Source organism: Equus przewalskii, chromosome 12 (assembly GCF_037783145.1).
Source record: "Equus przewalskii isolate Varuska chromosome 12, EquPr2, whole genome shotgun sequence".
NCBI lineage: Eukaryota > Metazoa > Chordata > Mammalia > Perissodactyla > Equidae > Equus > Equus przewalskii.
The window spans coordinates 12,056,032-12,077,215 of NC_091842.1; the positions used below are offsets into that span (position 1 = coordinate 12,056,032).

The window sequence follows — 21,184 nt, forward strand, 5'->3', positions numbered from 1 at the left end:
CTTCCTTTTTATTTTTTTTTAATTTTTTATTGCAGTAACAGTGGTTTATAACATTAGATAAATTTCAGGTATACATCATTGTATCTTGATTACTGTGTGGATTACATCATGTTCACCACCCAAAGACTCGTGACAATCCATCCCCACACACACGTGCCTCATCACCCCTTTCCCCCTCCTTACTACCCCCTTCCCCTCTGGTAACCACCAATCCAGTCTGTTTGTCTGTGTTTGTTTGTCATTGTTTTTATCTTCTACTTATGAGTGAGATCATACAGTATTTGACTTTCTCCTCTGACTTATTTCACTTAGCATAATACCCTCAAGGACCATCCATGTTGCCACAAATGGCCGGATTTCATCATTTCTTACGGTCGAGTCATATTCCATTGTGTGTATATACCACATCTTCTTTATCCTTTCATCCCTTGATGGGCACCTGGGTTGCTTCCGAGTCTTGGCTATCGTGAATAAGGCTGCAGTGAACATAGGGGTGCAGGTATCTATGCATTTGTGTTTTCAAGTTCTTTGGATGAATACCCAGCAGTGGAATGGCTGGATCATATGGTAGCTCTAGTCTTAACTTGAGACCTCTTGATGAGCAGTCAGCAGGATGAAAGCCTGGGTTTCAGACACTCTCCCGCTGTCTTCGCAGCCAGGACAGAGAGGCTGCACCGCGAGGTGGTTAGAAGTCTGGGGTAAGTCCCGGCTCCCCACTTACTCTCTGTTAACCTGGAGTAGGTCACTTTCTCTCTGTGCCTCAGTTTCCTCGTCTGTAAAATGGAAACATGCACAGGACCAGCCTCATAGGTTGTCGGAAGGATTAAATAAAGGAATCCGTGCAAAGATCTGAGAATGGTGCCTGGCATGTGAGAGCCTGCTTTCTCTAACAAACATTTATTTAGCACCACCATGTGTCACGTATCGTTGTGGGTGCTGGGCTGTCGTCGTGAACAGACGGATGAGCGTAGACGCCAGTCTCAGCCCACAGGGGCGTCTGTTCTCATGGAGCTGGCTGTTGGCTGCTGCGGTTGTACAACCGTGAGGATCGTGTCCTTGAAATCAGCCCCCCACCCCGCCCCCAAGCTGATGCAGCAGAGTGCGCATCCTTTCCACTGGCCTGTGCGGTTGCTGCCCCGGTCTGTCCACCTTCGCCCAGGCGGAGCTCAGCGTGCTCAGTGCGTGGCATTCTGTGCCTGGCCAGTCATGGCTGCAGTTCTCCCTCGAGGTCGGCCAGCCTGGGGTCAGGGCTGTCCCTGGCCTGCTCGGCTGTGTAGCTGGGACCATGGAGGAGGCAGGAGGAGAGGAGAGGAAGGATTTCCCTGGGGCAGGGCCAGCCGTCAGGGGAAAACCTGCTGATGCTCTGCCCAGCGTGGCTCACGAGTTCGAGCCACAGGCTGCAGGGCACTTTGTGAGACAGCCCTCCAAGAAGGTGCTGGGCTGTTCTCAGGCAGAAAGCAGAGCCTGAGGATTACACAGATCTGGATTCAAGTTTTAGCGCCACTGATTGCAGACCATGTGGCCTTGGTGGCTTTGGGCAGACACTTGACTCCTCCGAGCCTCAGTTTCCTTATCTGTGAAATGGGATCATAACACCTAGAGATCAGGCTTGTCATGAGGAGTAGAGGACATCACTGGGTAAGTGGCCGTGCACAGCCTCCAGTGGGCATGAAGTCAGGCGGCATGGGATTTGCAGCCCAGTCTGGCAGCCGAGAGGGCAAAGAGGGCCTGGCAGCCTGTCCAGGGGGCCCCAGCCAGAGAGCCCCTGTTGGCCATTGGACCAGCCCCTCGTGTGTGGTGGGTCAGCAGGAATCAGACAGTGGGTCCAGGGAGGAACATGGAGCACCCAACCTCCACCCAGCACCTTTCTCCCACCCCTGAGAAGGGAGCTGGATTGGAGGGGCACAGAGCGGCCTCAGGCAGAGGGCTTGCTTCCTCCCCCCCCCCACCCCCCCTCCCCGCCCCTCGGCAGGGGAGCTCTCTGCTCAGATCAGTCCTGGTCCTGGGTTCATGGCCCGCTCTGCCACCGATCCCTGCATGTAAAGATCAATTGATTGATGGATAGAACTTTTCATTTTGAAATAATCTTTAACTTCCAAACAGTTGCAAGGATAGTATAGAATTCCCAAATGCAGGCTTTGCCCCCCGTAGGGTCAGCATAAGCGTGGTACATTTGTCAGAACCAAGAAATTAACATTAATGAGTGCGTGCAATTTGCCAAACTACAGACTTTACATTAAGATTCCATCAGTTTTTGTGGGGCCGGCCCGGTGGCGTAGTGGTTTAAGTTCGGCGTGCTCTGTTTCAGTGACCCAGCGTTCACGGGTTTGGATCCCAGACACAGACCTACACATCACTTGTCAAGCCATGCTGTGGCCACATCCCACATACAAAATAGAGGAACATGGGCACAGATGTTAGCTCAGGGCCAGTCTTCCTCAAAAAAAAGGAAAAAAGAAAAAGATTTCATCAGTTTTCCATAATGCCTTTTTTATGTTCCCGGATCCCACATTGCATTTAGTGTTCGTTTATCTTTATTCTTTCATTCGTATCCCTCGTTTGTTTACTTGTTTGTAGACACTACACTGAGTGCCCATGAACCCAGCACCCGTATAAGAATGAGAACAGTCCCGCAGCGTGACCCCCATGTGCCCCCTCACCCTGCCCCCCTCTCTCCCCAGAACAAATATCCCCAACTTTCTATGTGTCATTCTCATGGGTTTTTTCCTCCAAAATTTTAAAACTGCAGAAAAAAATGGAAGAATACTATAATGACTGCTTGTATATCTCGTCTTTGGATTTGTTGATTCTTAACATTTGCCATGTTCCCCTCTGTCCCCCCACACGCCCCGCCCCGTTTATTCCGTTCTCTCTCCTTCCCCATTTGCGGTAAATTGCAAGACATCTTGACTCTTCAGCCTAAATGTTTCAGCATGGCCTCGCCCACTAGCCACCGGGCAGCTTCACAGCTCCCTTCAGCCAGTGCACAGCCGCTCCTCAAACTCCCCCGAATGTCTGTGATGGTGCTTTTCCCCTGGGATGTAATCATTGTTCACAGGTTGATGTTTCAAATGGCTTTGTTGCGTATAATATTTGCCTAAACCCAAATTGTTTTATTTTCCTTGTTTCTTGACTTTTATGAGCGAGGTATCCTGGTGTGTCAAGGCTGGGACTTGCTTCTGTCACTTCACCTTATGTGACATAATGTTGAGCTGTGTAGCCGCAGCTCGTTTGTCTTCCCTGTTCCGTGACATTCCTTTGTGTGGAATCTTAGTATTCCGTTGAGTGACTGAGTGATTCATCCAGCTGTTCTAGGCCACTGGGGTTGCTCCCGTGGTCTTGCTGTTCCTAAGAGAGCCATTAACATTCCTTTTTTTTTTTTTTTGGAGGAAGATTACCCCTGAGCTAACTACTGCCAGTCCTCCTCTCTCTCTCTCTCTCTCTGGTTTTTTGTTTGTTTGTTTGTTTGTTTGTTTTGCTGAGGAAGACTGGCCCTGAGCTAATGTCCATGCCCATCTTCCTCTACTTTGTATGTGGGACGTGTGCCAAACGGTGCCATGTCCGCATCCGGGATCCGAACCTGCGAATCCCGGGCTGCAGAGAAGCAGAAAGTGCGTGCGCACTTAACCGCTGTGCCACCAGGCGGCCCAAACCATTAACATTCTTGAACGTGTTTCCTCTGGCACATCTACAAAAGTTCCCCTGGGGACATGAGATCACCGGCCTCTGCCCTCCTGAGCCTCAGTTTCTCCATCTGTGAAGAGATGATGGGGTCCCTGTGCACCTGTGTGCAGGCCTGAGAAGGGGTTAAAAGGTGATCCCGAGGGTGCCTTCTTGTCCTGGCAAAGGTCTGGTGCCAGGGAGGGGAGGTGTGCAAGCCATGTCACAGGAGCCCCTGCTCCCTGCACGAGGCCGCTGTTCTGCCAGGGTGGGAACCCCCGTCTGCTCTCTTGAGGGTCTGCTTTATGCCTGGATCCCCCAGCCGGGCCGGGCGGAGGAGGGGCCGTGGAGGCGCTCCGAGAGGGGAGAGGAGGACTGTTTCCACCCTGGCCGCGGAGCCCGCTGCCCCTCCGCGCAGCCCTCCCTCGCCGCCCGCCCGCCGGCTGCCTCGGTGCCCTTTACGGTGGTGACAGCAGCACAGTCATCAGTCTGAGTGCAGACCCGCTTCCTGTACTGTGCCCCAGGAGAGGGCTGTGGGGCCACCCCAGCATCGCCTCAAGCCAACTGGCTTCAAGTTATGTCCAACTTGTGGCTGAATAAGATTGGCTGCTTTTTTCCCTGGGGAAAATTCCGTTAGTCCTCGGCCAACAGCCAGCCGATCAGAAAGGCAGTGAGAGGGGACCAGAACGCGGGAGTGCGGGAGGGGAAGGGGCGGAGGAAGGCAGGCGGGGTGTCCGCAGAGGGTGTTGCTGCCCAGGGGCAAGGGGGCAGCGGGTCCCCGGGGGGGAACAGGTTCAGCAGCACTTTCTGGATGGCACTGGGGGGCGGGCCTTGAGGGTGACCCCCCACTGCGTGCTTAATGAGAAAGGGGTACTTGATGCCGTTTAGAAAATGTTCTACCCAGAATGGGTAAAACAAACCCCAGGAATTAAGAGAATAAACTTCCTTTATCTGAAAGAGTCTCGTATGTAAAATTTAATTTCCTGAGACTACAGGATAATTGAGGCATTGATCTAGTTAATAACATCAACGATGACTTGCCTTTGATGGCGTGAGACCATAACTTTTTTTTTTAAAGATTTTATTTTTCCTTTTTCTCTCCAAAGCCCCCCAGTACATAGTTGTATATTTTTTTTAGTTGTGGGTCCTTCTAGTTGTGGCATGTGGGATGCCGCCTCAGCATGGCTTGATGAGTGGTGCCATGTCCTTGCCCAGGATCCGAATCAGTGAAATCCTGGGCCTCCGAAGCGGAGCATGTGAACTTAACCACTTGGCCACAGGGCCGGCCCCACCTTAACTTTTTTATATGTGACATCATTGGATCCTCCCAACAGGCTAGGATTCCCATTTGAGGGATCTAGAAACTGAAGCCCAGAGAGGTTGAGTGACTTTCCGAACGCCACACGGCATTAGGGTTACAATCAAGATTGCCTTGCTATCTACCAGGCTTGGGAACTTCCCTGTCGCTGGCCCTGAGGACCCCCTTCCTCCCCACTGCATATAGGCATCCAGCAGGTATGTTAGGACACACACATGCTCACCCTGCACTGAGCCCTAACTCTGGCATTTCCAAGTGGAGAATATCCTGGAAAGTTGGCAACTGTTGGTGTCCTTACCACCAGCTTGGGTCTGTGGAGCTCAGGCAGGCGCCCCCAGAACAGAGTGGCTGACTCAGGGTTCAGCACAGTGATAACCAGCCCTTCGACCGTGCCAGTCACTGGCATGTGTCCTCCCTTCATCCCCGCAGCAGCCCCGCACGGTCTGTCCTGCTGTTGTCTCTGTTTCCCGAACGAGGAAAGCCAGTGGTCACCCCAGGTCGGGAGCTAATGACAGAGCCACAGTTTGGACCCAGACGGTCTGACTCAGTGTGTGTTCTTAACTCCCGGCCACAGAGCTGCACTTAGAGGCTGGGGAAGACCTCTGGGCTGGTGGCCGAGGCCCCGCAGAGCCCCAGGATTTGTGCCCACCCCCCCCCCCCCGGTGGCCCTGCCCCCTGTTCTCCTTGTTTTGCCCACGAGCAGACCAGACTTAGAGGTGCAGTGCCCGGGCTGCCCCAGCCGAGGCGAGGGCAATGCTGCCCACAGCAGTCCTTGGGGGCTGCCTGGTGACCAGCAGGCCTGGCCATCCCCTCCAGACAGCGGGTTGGGGGTGTCAGGAGCCTGGCTCTGCACATGTTCAGGCACCTCCTGGTGTCCCCAGCGTTCCGCAGGCAGCCCAGGTCCCACCTTCCCGGCACTGAACTGCTCCCACCATTTGCAGTGTCCTGCCCAGGACCCAAGCGTGCTTTCTGTTGGCTGCCCCATGGTGTCACTTCTCCCTGTCAGCTGCAGCCTGGTTTGGGGGTGCTCCCCCCGCAGATGAGGCAGGACTTGGAAGGAGAAGGGGATGTTTCCGCATCTGCTAACGTGTTGAGTGCCCACAGGATACCTGGAGCCCTGATGAGCAGCTGAGGCCGCATGGCTGTCACCTCCTCCAGGAAGCCCTCCCTGATCCCAGGCTGGGTTGGGACCCCCACGGCCCTGCATTGACAGTTACCAAGCCCGCCATCTCCCTCCTCAGAGTAGGGCCGTTTTCTGTACGCTGCTAAATGCCCAGGGACGCACCACCCCAACATGCAACTGTGTTCACGAAGTCTTTGTCCAGGGGACAAACGAGGCAGTGAGGGGACGTCCCATGGCCCGCAAGCCTAGGTTTCTGACTCCAAGTTCTGTGCCCTCCCAGGGCCTGGCATCACCTCCCCGAGGCAAGGGCGGAGTGAGGCCTAGGTGGCTGGCTGTGTCTCTTCCCCTACATGGCCAAGGGAGCTTCCAGGGAGGCAGATGGGTGTGAGATGCGTGCTCTGGATCCGGCCATGCACGGAGGCCTCACGTGTGGGGCCCGTCCTCGAGGTGCTTGTCCGCCTCCTTTGGCTTTGTGGAGTTCCGCTGGGTCGGCCCTGCCCTGGACTCCGAAGACAAATGTAGACCCGTGGCTCACAGGTCAGCCCTGCTTAGTACGGATGGGGAGACAGACTTCCGGAAACCTGGGGCTCGTGGTGGAGCAGAAGACCAAGGCTTTGGGGTCCGACAGGCAGACTATTCCTGGCAGTTAGCGGCTATGTGAGCTCGGAAAAGTTACTTAACCTCTCTGAGCCTCTGTCCTCAGCTGTGATGAGGGGTGTCTGGGGAAGCTGCTAGCAGAGCGTCTGGCCCGCATTGGTGTGGATCCAGGCGCTCCGTGCCCTGTCCTGTGCCAAGCTGCTTTGCCTGCACAGAATCCTGACCACCAGATGAACCCCTGGTGGAGGGGACGGAAGAAAAGCGTCCTCCGCCTCCCTCAGGCTCTGGGTGGCCCTGGGCCAGAACCTGGGGAAGGGTCAAGTCGATTCTTGCCGCATCTGTGGTCCTAGAGACCACCTGGAAGGGCCGTGTCAGGGCACGTGGGAAGGAGGGGGATCTAGGGGCTGCTGAGTTTGGGGTCTTGATGTGGCTGAGTAGGGCCGTCACTCCCTGAGACGGGGACACAGGAGGAGGACGTTAGGCGGGATGGGGCCTGGGGCGCCCAGGCAGTTGGTTGGCTGTGGTAGAGGAGAGAAGGATGCAGGGACTCTCGGTTGCAGAGCCAGGGGTGTGGGCCTGAAGGGGACCAGACAGTGCAGCTGGGAGTTGGGAGGCCCCGGGTGGCGGGTAAAGGAGCTCTGGCAGGAGGGGGCAGCAGGCCCTGTGTGGGAAGCTGTCTGCCCTGCGGCACAGGCGCCCGGCCTGGGAACTGGGGCTCCTCCCTGGCAGTGGGTGCAGGGGGAGGGCGGGGCCTGGGAAATGCAGGTCCCGGGTTGGCCTCCAACATGAAACTGAGTGCTGCGAGATTTTCCAGATTAAAACAGGCGTCGTTTTTCTGCACGAACCCATTCTGTCTGTTCTGCCCTCATCGCTCAGGCCCTGGCTCCCTGCCTGCTCCCACCCCGCCCCAGAGGCCCGGCCACTGTGGGTACCGTGTGTGATGGTGCACAGGGGCCCCCCGGGACCAGCTCCCCTCCCCAGCCCAGGGCACAGGTCCACAGGCTGCTCTGCCCCAGGACCCCCGCATCCCGTCCAGCCCAGCCTCTCCCACTGCCCACTTCTCCCCACCCAGCCCAGGCCCTGTCTCCTGCGCTTGCCTGGCCGCAGCTGCTCCTCTAGGCTCAGGAAAGGGAGGAGGGAGCCCGGGGTCCAGGCACAGGTGCCCACGAAGGGCTGCCTGGCCGCTGGGCAGGGAGGGTGCACAGGGTCTCTCTGGGCCGAAGCCTTGGGCTCTCGCTCTGCGAGGCAACCAGGCTGAGTTCCTGCTGGCCCAGCTCACTCCCGCCAGCACACCGCAGACCTCCGTGGCGCACCCCCAGGCCATCACAGCTGCCTCCCCGGGCACACCCTGTGCTCTAGCCGCATCCAGCTTGACCTCTCACCCTCTGATGCTGTCCTGAGGGTGTCTTTTCCTACCCCCACCCCCTCCATCACCATCCCTGCCTGCCTCCCGAGAGACCACTTAAACATCCTGCTCTCCCTGGGGGCCTCCCCGACTCGAACACACGGGGCTGTGCACCTGGATTCATGCCCCATGTTTCCTTGTGGGTGCATCCCGTCGCCCTTCTGGGTGGGCGCTGTGCTTGTGTACCACCCCTCTAGGCTATAAGTTCCTTGGAGGAGGGTCCCTGCCTCCCTCTCCTCAGGGTGTTCCGTGCCTGATATAGGGCCTATGCTGGGGAGCTGTTCAGAGAATGTGGGATGGGTGAATGGATGGATGGATGGATGGGTGGGTGGATGGATGATGGGTGGGTGGGTGGGTAGCTGGTTGGTGAGTGGATGAGTGGGTATGTATGCAAACAGACAACTGAGGTGAGAAACAGGCTGCAAGGGTGTGGTCCGGGCCTGGAGAGACTGCTCCGGCAGGTGAGGATCAGGGACGCCACATGGGAGAAGGAACAGGTCCAGTGGCTGAGGCTGTGCCAGCACTCATGCCCCCTTATCTTCCTCTTGTAGATGAAGATGATGCCAACAGACTGGGGGAGAAGGTGATCCTCCGGGAACAGGTGAAGGAGCTCTTCAATGAGAAATACGGTCAGTGCCGGGGACAGGCCCAGGGGGCAGGGTCTGTGGGGCCAGCCTTCCTGGGTGGCCCCTCCTCACTTTGCAGCCAGCATCTCCTCCGGGTGCCCCCCGCTGGCCTGCCTGCTCCCTGGGGACACGATTGCCCTGCCCATGACTGATGGGAGCTGACTCTCATTCCCCATCCGAGAAAGGGGAAAGACCCCGGTCTGTGGCGCACGGCAGTGACAGCGGTCAGCGCTTGTGCTCCCCCAGGGCCGGGCTGTACCCAGAGGGGTGGCCCATGGCCAAGTGCTGGCTCATGCAGGCGCCCGTCTGCCCGGGCCTCTAGAGGAAGGGGCTTATCCCGCCGTCTTGGGGCTCAGTCTGCACGGGAGGTGAACGTGGGGTAGATGGGAGCCCCGAGATGCCAGGCTCTGTGCTGAAGGCCCCAGGGCGCCAGGGCAGAGCCCCCGACAGGGCAGTTAGTGACCCACTTGCGGCTGATGGAGCACTTTCTGGATCGCTGACGGCCAGGCTGCGACAGGGCCTCTACATACGTGACGTTGTATTTGTGCTGAATTTAGTATTATCTCCATTTTGCATTGTAGCAAAGGAGACAGGCAGTAATAAAAAAAAATTTTACAGAAGAATTTCAGAACGTGATAAAGGAAAAGAAGAAACTGCAGTAGCGAGCGTGACCGAGAATGCTGCGGGGCGGGGGAGGGAGCCACGGCCTCTCTGGGCCGGTGAGCAGGAAAGCCCTTGGAAGATGGGACATCTCGGCTGAGGCCTCAGTGTCAGGCTGGAACAGACGGCCAGGAGCCTGAGCAGCCGGTGGGGAGGCGCCCGGGGAGGGAAGGGGAGAGGTGGGCAAGCCTGAGGTTTCATTTTGAGAGCAACGGGAAGCCACTCTGCTGGTGGTTTGTGGTGGTGTCTTTTTCACTTTTAATTTTGCAGTCAGTTTTCAAACGTATACAAAAGCAGAGGGGAATGACATAATGGCCCGTCATGTAACCCAGACCCAGCTTCTCTGATTATCAGCATTTTACCAATCGTATTTCATCTCTGTCCACATACACAGTTTTATATTTTTAGTCCTTAAAGCAAATCCAAGATATGATATCATTTCATCCGTAAATACTCAAGTAAGGACTCTCTTTTTTCTTACGTAATAATGGTGGATTTTAAGCAGACATCAAGTCCTCATTTGTCAGTTCTAGGGGTGCACACTTAACAAATCCTAACAAATATCAGCATTGGGTGTTAGCTTTTTAATTTTGCTAGTTGGATAAAAAAAATCGTGTGTGTATTGATTTTTTAACTCTGCAGTGTGGTGGCTGCTAAGCTGGGCCCTGCCAGCTTCCAGCCCTTTCCCCAGAGCGCTGGGCCTTTCACAGGGGGCATCTTCCCTTTGCCCTGACCCCCTGTGTCCTCTAGGTGAGGCCCTGGGCCTGAACCGGCCTGTGCTGGTCCCTTACAAGCTGATCCGGGACAGCCCAGACGCCGTCGAGGTCACGGGCCTGCCCGATGACATCCCTTTCCGGAACCCCAACACGTACGACATCCACCGGCTGGAGAAGATCCTGAAGGCCCGGGAGCGCGTCCGCATGGTCATCATCAACCAGCTCCAGTGAGTGCCCAGTGGCCGGGGCCGGGGCAGAGCAGGCGAGGGCACGGAGGGCTCCGCTTGGATCTGGGAGGGGAGTCCCCAAGCAGACCAGCCAGGAGTTGAAGAGAGAGGAGAGAGAGACCTTCACTTCACAGAATCCAGGAGACAGGCAGCTTCACACCCTCATCTCAAAGATGAGGGAACTGATACCCAGAGCGAGGAAAGGGACAGTGTAAGTCATGGTGGGTCAGCGGGGACCCAAACCCGGGCATCTGACTCCATTCAGGCTGCTGCAACAGGTGCCAGAGACCAGGTGCCTTATAAACAGCAGACATGTACTTCTCACCGCTCTGGAGGCTGGAAGTCCAAGATCCACCTGCCAGCAGACTGGGTGTCCGGCAAGGACTCACGTCCTAGTTCGCAGATGACCGTCTCCTCTCTGTGTCCTCACGTGGCGGAAGGGGCAAGGGAGCTCTCCGGGGTTCATAAGGACACCAGTCCCATTCACGAGGGCCCCTCCCTCACGATCTCCTCACCTCCCAGACACCTTGCCTCCTCGTGCCATTGCACTGGGATAGGGTTTCCACACATGAATGTTGGGGGACACAGACCTTCAGTCGATGGCACCAGGTGTCCTGATTCCAGCCCCGTTCTACTGAAAAACACAGCCTCAACATTCATGGGTGTCTATTTTTAAAATTTTAATTAAATTTGACTTTTTCTGACTATACTGTTAATTTTTACCCACTTTAATATATTTAGAAAATAACAGAAATTCAGTAGTCTGGTCAGCCAGAGATAATCTCTCTCCACATTTTGCCATGTATCCTTACAGTCTTTTTTAAAAAAGTACAATAGTTTATTTGATTATTTTCAGATTTAAAAAGATTACACATGGTGGCTATAGTTAGTAATACCATATGGCATATTTGCAAGTTGCTAAGACAGTAGATCTTAAAAGTTCTCATCACAAGAAAGAAAAATTTTGTGACTAGGTGTGGTGACAGATGTTAACTAGACTTACGATGGTGATCATTTCACAATGTATGCAAACATCAAATCATTACATTGTACACCTGTATGTCAATTAGACCTCAATTAAAAAAAATACTTGCAGCAAACTTGGGAAATACAAAAAGGTAGAAGAAAAGAAGAAGATAACCCATAACTGTAACTCTCCTTTTAGAATCAATGCTCTGGGACATTTCTTTTGTACTTTTACCCTGACACATATTTTCTTTTCAATTTTACAGTAGATGTTTTAAAATTAAAATAATATTTGCATGTGTCAAAAAAATTCAAATTATTCATGGGTCCAGTCCAGTTGCCTAGTGGTTAAGCTCATGCACTCTGCATCAGCAGCCTGAGGTTCATGGGTTCAGATCCAAGGTGCAGACCTAGCTCCACTCATCAAGCCATGCTGTGGTGGCATCCCACGTACAAAATGGAGGAAGATTGGCACAAATGTTAGTTCAGGGCCAATCTTTCTCACCAAAAATAAATAAATAAAATTATTCAGAAGGGTCTCAAATGAAAAGTAGAGACCCTTCCTCCCCTCCCACCTACAGTCCACCCCCTGAAGTAACTACTGGAAAATGCAGGAAACCCCAGGCAAAAATGTCCAACCCCATAGGCGTACATCCCAGAGGAACCACTGAAGACGTTCTGGAGGTTTCCTGCCGTGTCTCCAGTTTTCTTTAATGCCTATTAAATATGCTTTTAGAAAATGAAACTGAGATCATAGGGTGTTTATCTGTAGACAGTAAACAAAATTGACATTTCCTGTCTGGCTGGCTTGTACACACGGGAGCGTCATCCATGTCCATGACGGCTCCCTTTAATGACTGCGTAGATACACCACAATGTCCTCCACTGATGGATATTCAGGTTGTGTTTAATTTCTTGTTGTTGTTCGTGTAAATAATACTACAAGTAAAATAATAAAATAAAAATTAAAAGATACATAAAAAATAACTCTGTGGCGAATATCCATTTCCATAAGTCTGGGCACACATTTCTGACCCCTTGGTCAGAAAGCACCCTCGCTTCGGAGACGGGGAAGCCAGGCCCAGCGCAGGGGCCGATTTGCCTGGCACGGCACTGACGGCGCCAGGCCGGCCAGTGTCCACCTGCTCCAGGGGATGCTCACCGTTCTCGTGTAGGTCTTAGCTGACCAGGCTCCAGGGGCGGCAGCATCTCATCTCCTGGGAGATGGCGCCATGTCTGGGGAGCGGGGCAGAGGGAGAAGGAAAGCCCCATTTCCAACTGCTACCTCATTTCTTTCTTTTTCAGACCTTTTGCAGAAATCTGCAATGACACCAAGATGCCAGGTAAGTCCCAGGCTGGAGAGGCCACCGTTCTGCCTGTTGGGGACCAGTCTGTGGACAGATCTGGTCCAGGTGGCATGCAACAAGTGGCTGACCGCCTAGAGAAAAGTACAGTCCCCCTGCCCAGTGCCTCCCCAGGGAGCCTGAGATTTCCATCTGCAGGGCCAGTGTCCCCAGAAGGCCCAAGAGGCCTGCGGGTACCCTTCAGAGGGGCCCTGCCACAGCACAGCTGAGCATGTCAGACCAGCTAGACTGGACGAGGGGCAGGCTGGAGCCACGAGGAGGGGATGCCAGTAGCATGGTGGAAGCCGCCTAGGGAAGCGGGGGTGGCGTGTGGCCGGCAGCGGGTACGCAGGTTTGCGCTGCCCAAGGTGGGCTGGACCCGCCCCGATTCTGCCCGCGTTCGCAGGGTGCACGCCTGCTCCAGACCCTGGGCTCGTAGAGCCTCTCAGTCTGTGGGGACCTGCGGGCCTGCTGGTGTGATGGTTCTGTGTGAGAAGGTGTTCCGTAGGACTCAGGAGGACGTGCCCCAGGTGACTGGGAGGTGCGCCTCTGATCAAGAAACCTGGATCAAGAGACATCCCACCCCTCCCTGTACAGCTGGGAAACCGCGGCCCGGAGAGGGCAAGGGACTCACCAAGGCCACGGAGTCAGTTGGTGGCTGCTCAGTGGGGACAGTGATGGATTCAGCAAGGCCGCCCCACCCTGGCCTGACCTGAGGTCTCAGCTCCAGATGAGTCCAAGCTCACGTGGAAGTCCACAGCCCAGGATGGCACGGTCCAGCCAGAAGCCACCTCCTTCTATCCTGCACTGATCCCAAGGGCTAGGCACGGCCCTAGACCCCGGGGGTGGCGAGGCGGCCAGCTTTGGGAGCTGCCCTCAAGTCCAGGGCAGAGACGCAGACAGGCCCGCAGAGGCCTCCAGGAGGAGAGCTGGGGGAAGATGCCCAGAGGGCGGATGGCGACACTTACATCCACCACTCCCCAACCGTGGCCGTCTTGAGGGTCTTATGGTGACCCCAGGATGGCCACAGCCCTGGACCAGCACCTCTGACTTCTTTTTTTGTGGCTTCTCCCACAAAATTCCCTCCTCTCTGGCTCATTCCCTGGGCTCCTTCTGCTCCGGAGCCTTCTGTCTCCCAGCATCTCTGTTTGTGCCATGTCACAGGTCCCAGGCTCCGGTCTTTCTTCACCAGCTGGACCCACAGTTGCCTCGTGGGCCCAGCCTGCCTTCACACTGTGTCATTATGACACCTCTGGTGGGCTGTGTCCATTTTCTACGCAGTGGCTGGTCCACTCAGGCAAGCCCCACGCCCTACACAGCTCCACATCTTGTTTCTAAGTCTTGTGTATCCTCATCAATTTGACACAGCAGCAACCAAACCCCTGCTGAGTCCTGCTCTCTGCTGGGCTTGGTACTGGGCGTTTTCACACAATCTCCTTTGAGTCTCACATCACATTGTTTTCCCCATTTGGCTCAGAGAGATTAATCCGTTTGCCCATGGTCACACAGCTAGAAAGTGGCAGCCATGGAACTTGAACTTAGGACTTCTGACTCTAAAGCAGAGTTTCTTTCCACTGGGACACTGCCTGTTGACTCAGACCCGTGAACCGTCATCTGGAACGGCACTGTCAGGTCCAGGTCATCCCACATCAGCACTAACACTAACAACGATATGCTAGCAGTTCAGTTTTTCAGTGTTTATGCGGGCCAGGTGCATTATCTCATAGGCCCTCACAGCAGCCCTGCAGGATCTTACTCACGTCTCACTCGTGAGGAAGTGACGGTGCAGGGCCATTCACTGACGGTCACCAAGGACCAAGTCTGTGCCGCTCCGAAGGCCATGCTCTTCACCATGGCATGCAGGGCCCCGGGGGGCTCTGGGAGTTCTGGGGAGGCTGGGACCCTGCAGGCTGGATGGTGTGGGGAGGGTGTGACGAGGCCTGGGCCTGAGCCCGCCTCGGGGTGCGGGTCTCGTGTTAGCCGAGGCCAGAGGATGGGCGAATGGGCTGCGGGGCCTGGTTAGGGAAGGACGCCGGAGAGGCGGCCTCAGCCGCTGGTGGGTGTGGAGCCTCGGATGCTGAGAAGGCGACTTTAAACCTGAAAAAGGCCTCTCCAGAGGGGCAGGGAAGCCGAGACATCGTGGCCTTGGCATCCAGCGTCAGCAGCCTCCTTTCCCACCAGCCAAAGACAGCAGCGTTCCCAAGCGCAAGAGAAAGCGGGTCTCTGAGGGGAACTCCGTCTCCTCTTCCTCCTCGTCTTCCTCGTCCTCGTCCTCCAACCCGGAGCCCGTGGCATCCTCCAACCAGATCTCCCTCGTGGTAAAGTTGCACAGAGCTGGCCCTGCCCTCTGCTCTTTGCCTTTGCCCGCACCGGGCAGGGCCACCTGCTCTGGGGCGGGGGGCGGTGGGCGGTGGGGCGGTGGGCTCGGAGGGGCTCTGCAGCCTCAGGGTTACAGGCGCAGCTACCTGTCCTACCCAGAGACAGTGCCCCTCATATCAGGTGCTCACAGGGCCTGGGCAGAGGTCACATCCCCACGGGGCAGGTGCACAAGCCGAGGCCCAGGAACGGGAAGGGACCTGCCCAGCCCCCTGGGCAGTGCCAGAGCAGGACCCCCAGCAGACTCTTGGGTTCCCGGGCAGCCAGAGGCCTGGCTGATCTCTGTGCTTGCATCACTCCGAGCCTTGCCACAGCCCTGTGAGGGGTGGGTGTTACCCACCCTGTGTAGACGAGGAGCACAAGGGTCGGAGGACCCACTCCAGAGGCCCACCTGTTCTGCCATGAGGCCGGGCTGGGCTCCCTCCCCGCGAGAGGAGAAGCTCACTGGGGGCTCACACTTGAGAGTTCACTGTGACTTCAGAATATTAGCTTTGCCAGCGTGAGTCCAAAGGGGGAGGATATTGGCACACATTTGAAAATGATTTTAGGATTTCTTTTTATTTTTTTTAATCGAGGTATAATTGACATACAGTGCATTATATTAGTTTCAGGGGTACAACATAACGATTCGATATTTGTATCTGTTGCAAAATGCTGACCACAGTAGGTCTAGGTAACATCCGTTCACCATACATAGTCACAGAGTTCTTTTTTCTCCTGGATTTTAGGATTTCTTTGTCCTGTGACCATGTTTCCCTTCACCCCCTCCCTGGAAAACCCCAAAGGTCAAGCTGTCCTTTATCCTCCCTAGCTGGCTGAGTGCTCACAGAGGCTCCCCAGCTCCTGCCACCACAGAGAGACGTGACAGCTGCTTTGGAGGATGAGGCCTGGGGGCGCTGAGGTTATGGGGGTGGCTGCCAGTTGTGAGCCCAGCCCCAGTTCCTCAGGCCTTCATGGCAGGCCCACATCGTTAGCCCCAGGACACAGGGGGGCTCTCGTCCCAGGGCTCTGTGACCACTGGTGAAGCATGGGGCCTTGAGCAGCGCACGTGCCTTCCTTGGGCCCAGCGTCTGAGGAAGCCTTTCTGAAAGCAGAGCTAAGTGTTCTGGCATTCTTCTGCCTCACCTGGAGTCCTAACCCGGACGTTTGTCCCCTCTCTCTAGCAATGGCCAATGTACATGGTGGACTATGCCGGCCTGAACGTGCAGCTCCCAGGACCCCTGAATTACTAGACCTCAGCGCCGTCAGGACCTCACTCAGAAAGACTAAGGAAATGTAATTTATGTACAAAATGTATATTCGGATATGTATCAATGCCTTTTAGTTTTTCCAAGGATTTTTACACTATATTCCTGCCACCAAGGCCTTTTTAAATAAGTAAAAAAAAAAAAAAAAAAAAAGTTGCCTTTGCTCTTAACTGTTGTATGTTCTCTTTTGGAATTGCGGCCGAAGCCATCACTGGGACAAGGTCAGGACCCCGGCCACGGGACCGGCCAGGGCCCTCCTGCCTTGCCCAAGCAGAGGTGGTGTCCCTCACCGCTGGGCCTCGTGTCTGGGCACAGACTTCACTCATTTCTCTGTTGCTGGGGCCACGCGACCTTGGGATGAGGCGCCACCAAAGGCAAAGCGCCAGGCCGAGCCCCTGGCCTCAGGGTGCACGATGTGGTAGGGGCTGTTGGCCCCAGTAACTCAGGTGAAGTCAAAGTGTTGGCATGACCATCAAACGTGGACTCCCCATGGCGGGAGGGAAGGCATCTTGGAGGAGGGCTCTGCCTTGGGCCTGGAGGGGTTTTCAGTCAAGGTCAGGCCATCTGAGCAGTGGAGCGATGGGCCACCGCTGTGTCTCAGAAAGACCACTTTGGGGGTGGGTGGGAAGGGAAGGGAGGAAGAAGACTGGAAGCAGAAGGACTGAAGGGCCTGGCCCACCGTGGCTGCTCATTCACTCCTGGTGGGGAGACAGGCATGCGGGCCACCGGTCCTGACGGGAAGAGCAGGGGCCCTCACCTGGTGCAGCAGCAGGAAAGGGTCCTGGAAGGTGGGTCTTGAAGAGCGTGGTAGGTGTTGGTGGGACCTAATGCGGAGGGGTGGGGCAGGTGGGCATTCCAGGAGGAGAGCTGCGTGTAAGGGCTGCAGAGAGGCTGGACTGAACTGGGGTGTTCCAGGAACGGGGAGTCGCTGGAGCAGAGGACCTGAGGAGAGTGGCCGGAGGTAAGAGCAGGGGTAGGTGGGGACGGTCAGCAGGTTGTACCCTGTTCATGGTGCTGAGCTGCAGAGGAGGGAGGGGGCAGAAATGCAGCTTGGGTCCTGCTGGCCAAGCCATGCACTCGGGCCAAGCTGTGTGCTTTTTCTCAGTGGCCCGTGTGGATGGACTTGTGGGCTAGGCAAAGGAGATTGGGGGGCGGGGGTGATAGCCAGGACCAGATCTGCATTTTGGAAGGGCCTGGCTTACTGCAGAAAGGAAACCAAGGCTAGAGGAGAAGCTGGCAGACCGTGTGGAAGGCTCTTGTAGTCGTTCCAGCAAGAGCTGGCGGTGGTTTGGGCCAGGTGGAAAATACCAAGGAGGCCAGCCAACAGAACGCAGAGGTCAGCTGGAAAGGGATGCTGGGGCGTGGAGAGGTCAGGGTGACCGCAGGATCCAGCCAAGGTCCAGAACCAGGCCTACGACTTAGAGGACCTGACTCCTGAGGCAGCTCAGGACATGATCCAAAGAGTCCAGGAGCTTTGGCCAGCCCTCTGGCTCAGCTGGTGCCCAGAGCTGGGAGGGAAGGCCCCGTCCCAGCCTTCCGGACTCTGCTTCCTCCTGGAAAGATGCGAGGAGCCAGAAACCACAGGCTTGGCACACCTCGGCCAAACTGCTCCTCTCTCTGCTGGTGCCACCACCTCCCTTCCCCATCCCAGTGGCCCCAGAACCTGCCAGGGCAGGCCCTCCATCCTCAGACCTCTGCCCTTTTCTCTCCAGGATCAGGGGAGGGGCGACGGCCTAGAGTGACCCCCCCCCCCCAAGGCAGAAACTGCCTGTGAAATCAAGGACAGCCTGGCAGCTGCCGCCTTGCCTTCAGCCCCCTCTCCTGGCACCCATCCTCTCCCCGTCTAATCCCGTCTCTCCCTGATTTAAAAACCTCCACTGCTTCTCCTTCCCCACAGCACTGAGTTCTTGGCTCCTCCTGGTCTGGCCCCCTCCCCTGCCCCCTTTCTCCGCGGCACCACCGAGCAGTGAGGGGCTGCAGCCCGGGCACCGGCTTCCCCGCGGCCTGGGGGCCTGGGCCCACCTGGCGCCCCCGCAGCCCGCCCGGCGGCCGGCTGGCGCCTCTCGGTGGGTCGTCTAGACCGGCCCTGGCCGCCCCCGCCCCGCCGCTCAGATCTGCGGCCAGAGCCGGAAGGGCCAGAGCCGGTGCCCGCGGGCGGCTGCGCGGGGAGCCTGGGAGCCGGGGCGGGGCCGGGTCCCGATCCCGCGGCGCTGCGCCCCAGAGCCCCGGCCCGCCGGCTGGCTAGTTTCACTCTCGCTGTTTGGACGCGTGCAATTAACCGGGTCAGTGCAGCAAACTCGCGCGCCTCGGTGCCCGACCCTATTCCATAAAGCAGAACGGGGAGCCTCCACCCCCTGCCAAGTCGAAGCCTTTGAACCAGGAAAGGGCCTGTGTCCGCTTCCCCTCGTCCCGGGAGCGCCGGGCTTGGGGAGGAGCGTCCCGGCCAAGGACGGAGGGCGAGGACGTGCTCGGGGGCGCGGGCCGCGCGCCTGCGCTTTGCTGCGCTGCGCCCGCCCGGCCCCTGCTCCGCGGGGCTGCCTCCCCGAGACTCCCTTTGCTCGCCGGCAGGCCCTGCTTTCCGCGGAAGAGCCCAGATGCTGTTTCTGCAGCCTCTCCAGAATCTCAGCGTCCTGCATTTTGAAAGCCCTCATTCTTTAATTAAAGTTCATTTAGCTGCCATCTGTCTGGGTTCAAAACGGCTTCGTGTTTTGCAACTCTCATTGAGAACTGTTACTGGATTTGTAAACACATCCACCAGAAAAAAATCACAAAACACTTTCAGAAGTAATAAATGAGAGATGTGCGGAAGGAGCGTGAGGCGCTGCATCTTAAACGTCCTAATTGCTGGGGAATGTATTCTGGTGGGTACATAATCATTTCGTATACAAATCTTTGTATAACAATCTGGTATCAATGAAAGGATCGAGATTATAGAAAACGCCGGAATTATATCCGACTGAAAACAGTAATAAAGCAATAATCAGCGCAGGGACAAGGCGAGGGGGAGGGGGAGGGGAGGCAGGGGTGGCGGGAGCCGCTCTCCCGGCACCTGCTCCCCGCGGCATCCTCCCTCGCCGCCCAGGTGCTTCCCTTCTGCCAAAAAGAGGAGGGTGGTCCTGAGCTCTGGGCGGGGGCTTGGCAACACCCTCCTGAGCTATCTTTCTTTAAGGAGCCAAAGCTTTCTTTATGGTGGCCTACTGCTCCCCGTGGCGCACGGTCTCCTCCGTCCCACCTGGCCATGACAGAGAAGAGGAGAAAAGATGGAGACAGACGGTAAGCCCCTCTTTTAAGCCTCGTGTAGCGGCTCCATGGAAGGTGAACGCTCTGGGAAAATGATATTAATGATTTCTCCGTGGGGAAGCTGAGGCCCAGGGCTGGGGACGGGGGGGCAGGGGGCGGGGTCTCCGGGTGGGAGCCCTCAGGATGCAGCGCACTTGTTGGCGACGTTCTGGATGCCCGAGGTTTGAGGAGGCAAAAGGGGGAATGTGGGTAAAAGTGGAGGTGTGCATTAAAACAGCACCCAAGACGCTCTTTGCATGGCTGCCTTCTGCCGCGTGCTCCGACCTCATCTCCAGGGCTGCCTGCAGCACCGCCTTTCCGCCTCGTGGGGGGGGGGGGGGTCCTGCTTTCATTTCCTCAAAACGGCCTCCCCTCCTCCCCAACTCAGCCAGCGTGGCAGCTCCTTCCTGTTCACCTGTCACTGAAATGTCCCCTGGTCAGAGGCCTTTCCAGAACACCCAAACTAAAGCAGATACCCCCCCTACCTCATAACTTTAAAATTCCACCTTTTTTTTTTTTTTTGAGGAAGATTAGCCCTGAGCTAACTGCTGCCAGTCCTCCTCTTTTTGCTGAGGAAGCCTGGCCCTGAGCTAACATCCATGCCCATCTTCCTCTGCTTTATATGTGGGACGCCTACCACAGCATGGCGTGCCAAGCGGTGCCATGTCTGCACGCGGGATCCAAACCAGCCAACCCTGGGCCACCGAAAGGGAACATGTGCACTTAACCGCTGCGCCACCAGGCTGGCCCTTCCACCTCCTTTTTTAAAAATCATGTTATTACTGCCATGTGCCATACTTTATTTTCTGGCTGTCTCCTCTGCTTCGGCTCTGTGATGGCAGGGCGAGTGCCCACGTGCTCATTGTTACACCCTGGCACTACCACAGACGCAGAGCTCCTCACTAAAGGGAAGCTGCATGGACATGTGACTCGACTACAGCTGTCTCCGCAAGGAGCAGAAAATGAGGGACCCCCGAACTCTAGACCCTATTCCACACGGCTCCAGGGCCCGTGCCCTCCCCACCCGACTCCGTGTGCGGGACGTGACTGGGGCCCCGGCTGTTCTCCCGCCCTTTGGGCTTGCTTGCTTGATTTCTAGTCAAGTGTTTAGACTCCAGAAGTCCTATATTTTGACATCAAGGTCCCTGAAAGAGCCCACTTAAAACGCCAGAAACAGGAGGCAGGATAAACACGAGGCCCCAGAGGAGGCGAAGAGGCAGCCACGAGAGGTACCAAGAGTGCTCCTGGGGCCGGCCTTGTGGCGCAGCGGTTAAGTACGCACTTCCACTTTGGTGGCCCGGGTTCGCTGGTTTGGATCCCGGATGTGGACATGGCACCGCTTGGCAAACGCCATGCTGTGGTGGGCATCCCACGTATAAAGTAGAGGAACATGGGCAAGGCTGTTAGCTCAGGGCCAGTCTTCCTCAGCAGAAAGAGGAGGACTGGCAGCAGTTAGCTCAGGGCTAATCTTCCTCAAAAAAAAAAAACCAAAAAAGAGCACTCTTCCTTGCTCACGTTTTTTGCAGACAATAGTAAAAACAACTACTATATACTAAAAGCCCACGGTGTCATGGCCATTGGGCAAGACCTTTTGTGTGCACTATTAATTCTCACAGCCCTGCAAAGTAAATATGCTTTCTT

General features: G+C 56.1%; 1 protein-coding gene across 13 annotated transcripts in view; it reads left to right on the top strand.

Annotated features, from left to right (window-relative positions):
- The window catches only part of GTF2IRD1 (GTF2I repeat domain containing 1), a 110,289-nt gene extending 93,872 nt beyond the window's left edge, over positions 1-16,417 (top strand). For all 13 annotated transcript variants that reach the window (XM_070567781.1, XM_070567784.1, XM_070567779.1 and 10 more), the window contains 5 exons: positions 8,655-8,732; positions 10,140-10,332; positions 12,604-12,641; positions 14,823-14,959; positions 16,181-16,417. In XM_070567781.1, coding sequence (XP_070423882.1) covers positions 8,655-8,732; positions 10,140-10,332; positions 12,604-12,641; positions 14,823-14,959; positions 16,181-16,249 — 515 coding nt within the window. In that variant the 3' untranslated portion in view covers positions 16,250-16,417. The remainder of the gene's footprint in view (positions 1-8,654; positions 8,733-10,139; positions 10,333-12,603; positions 12,642-14,822; positions 14,960-16,180) is intronic.
- The last annotated feature ends 4,767 nt before the right edge of the window (positions 16,418-21,184 follow it).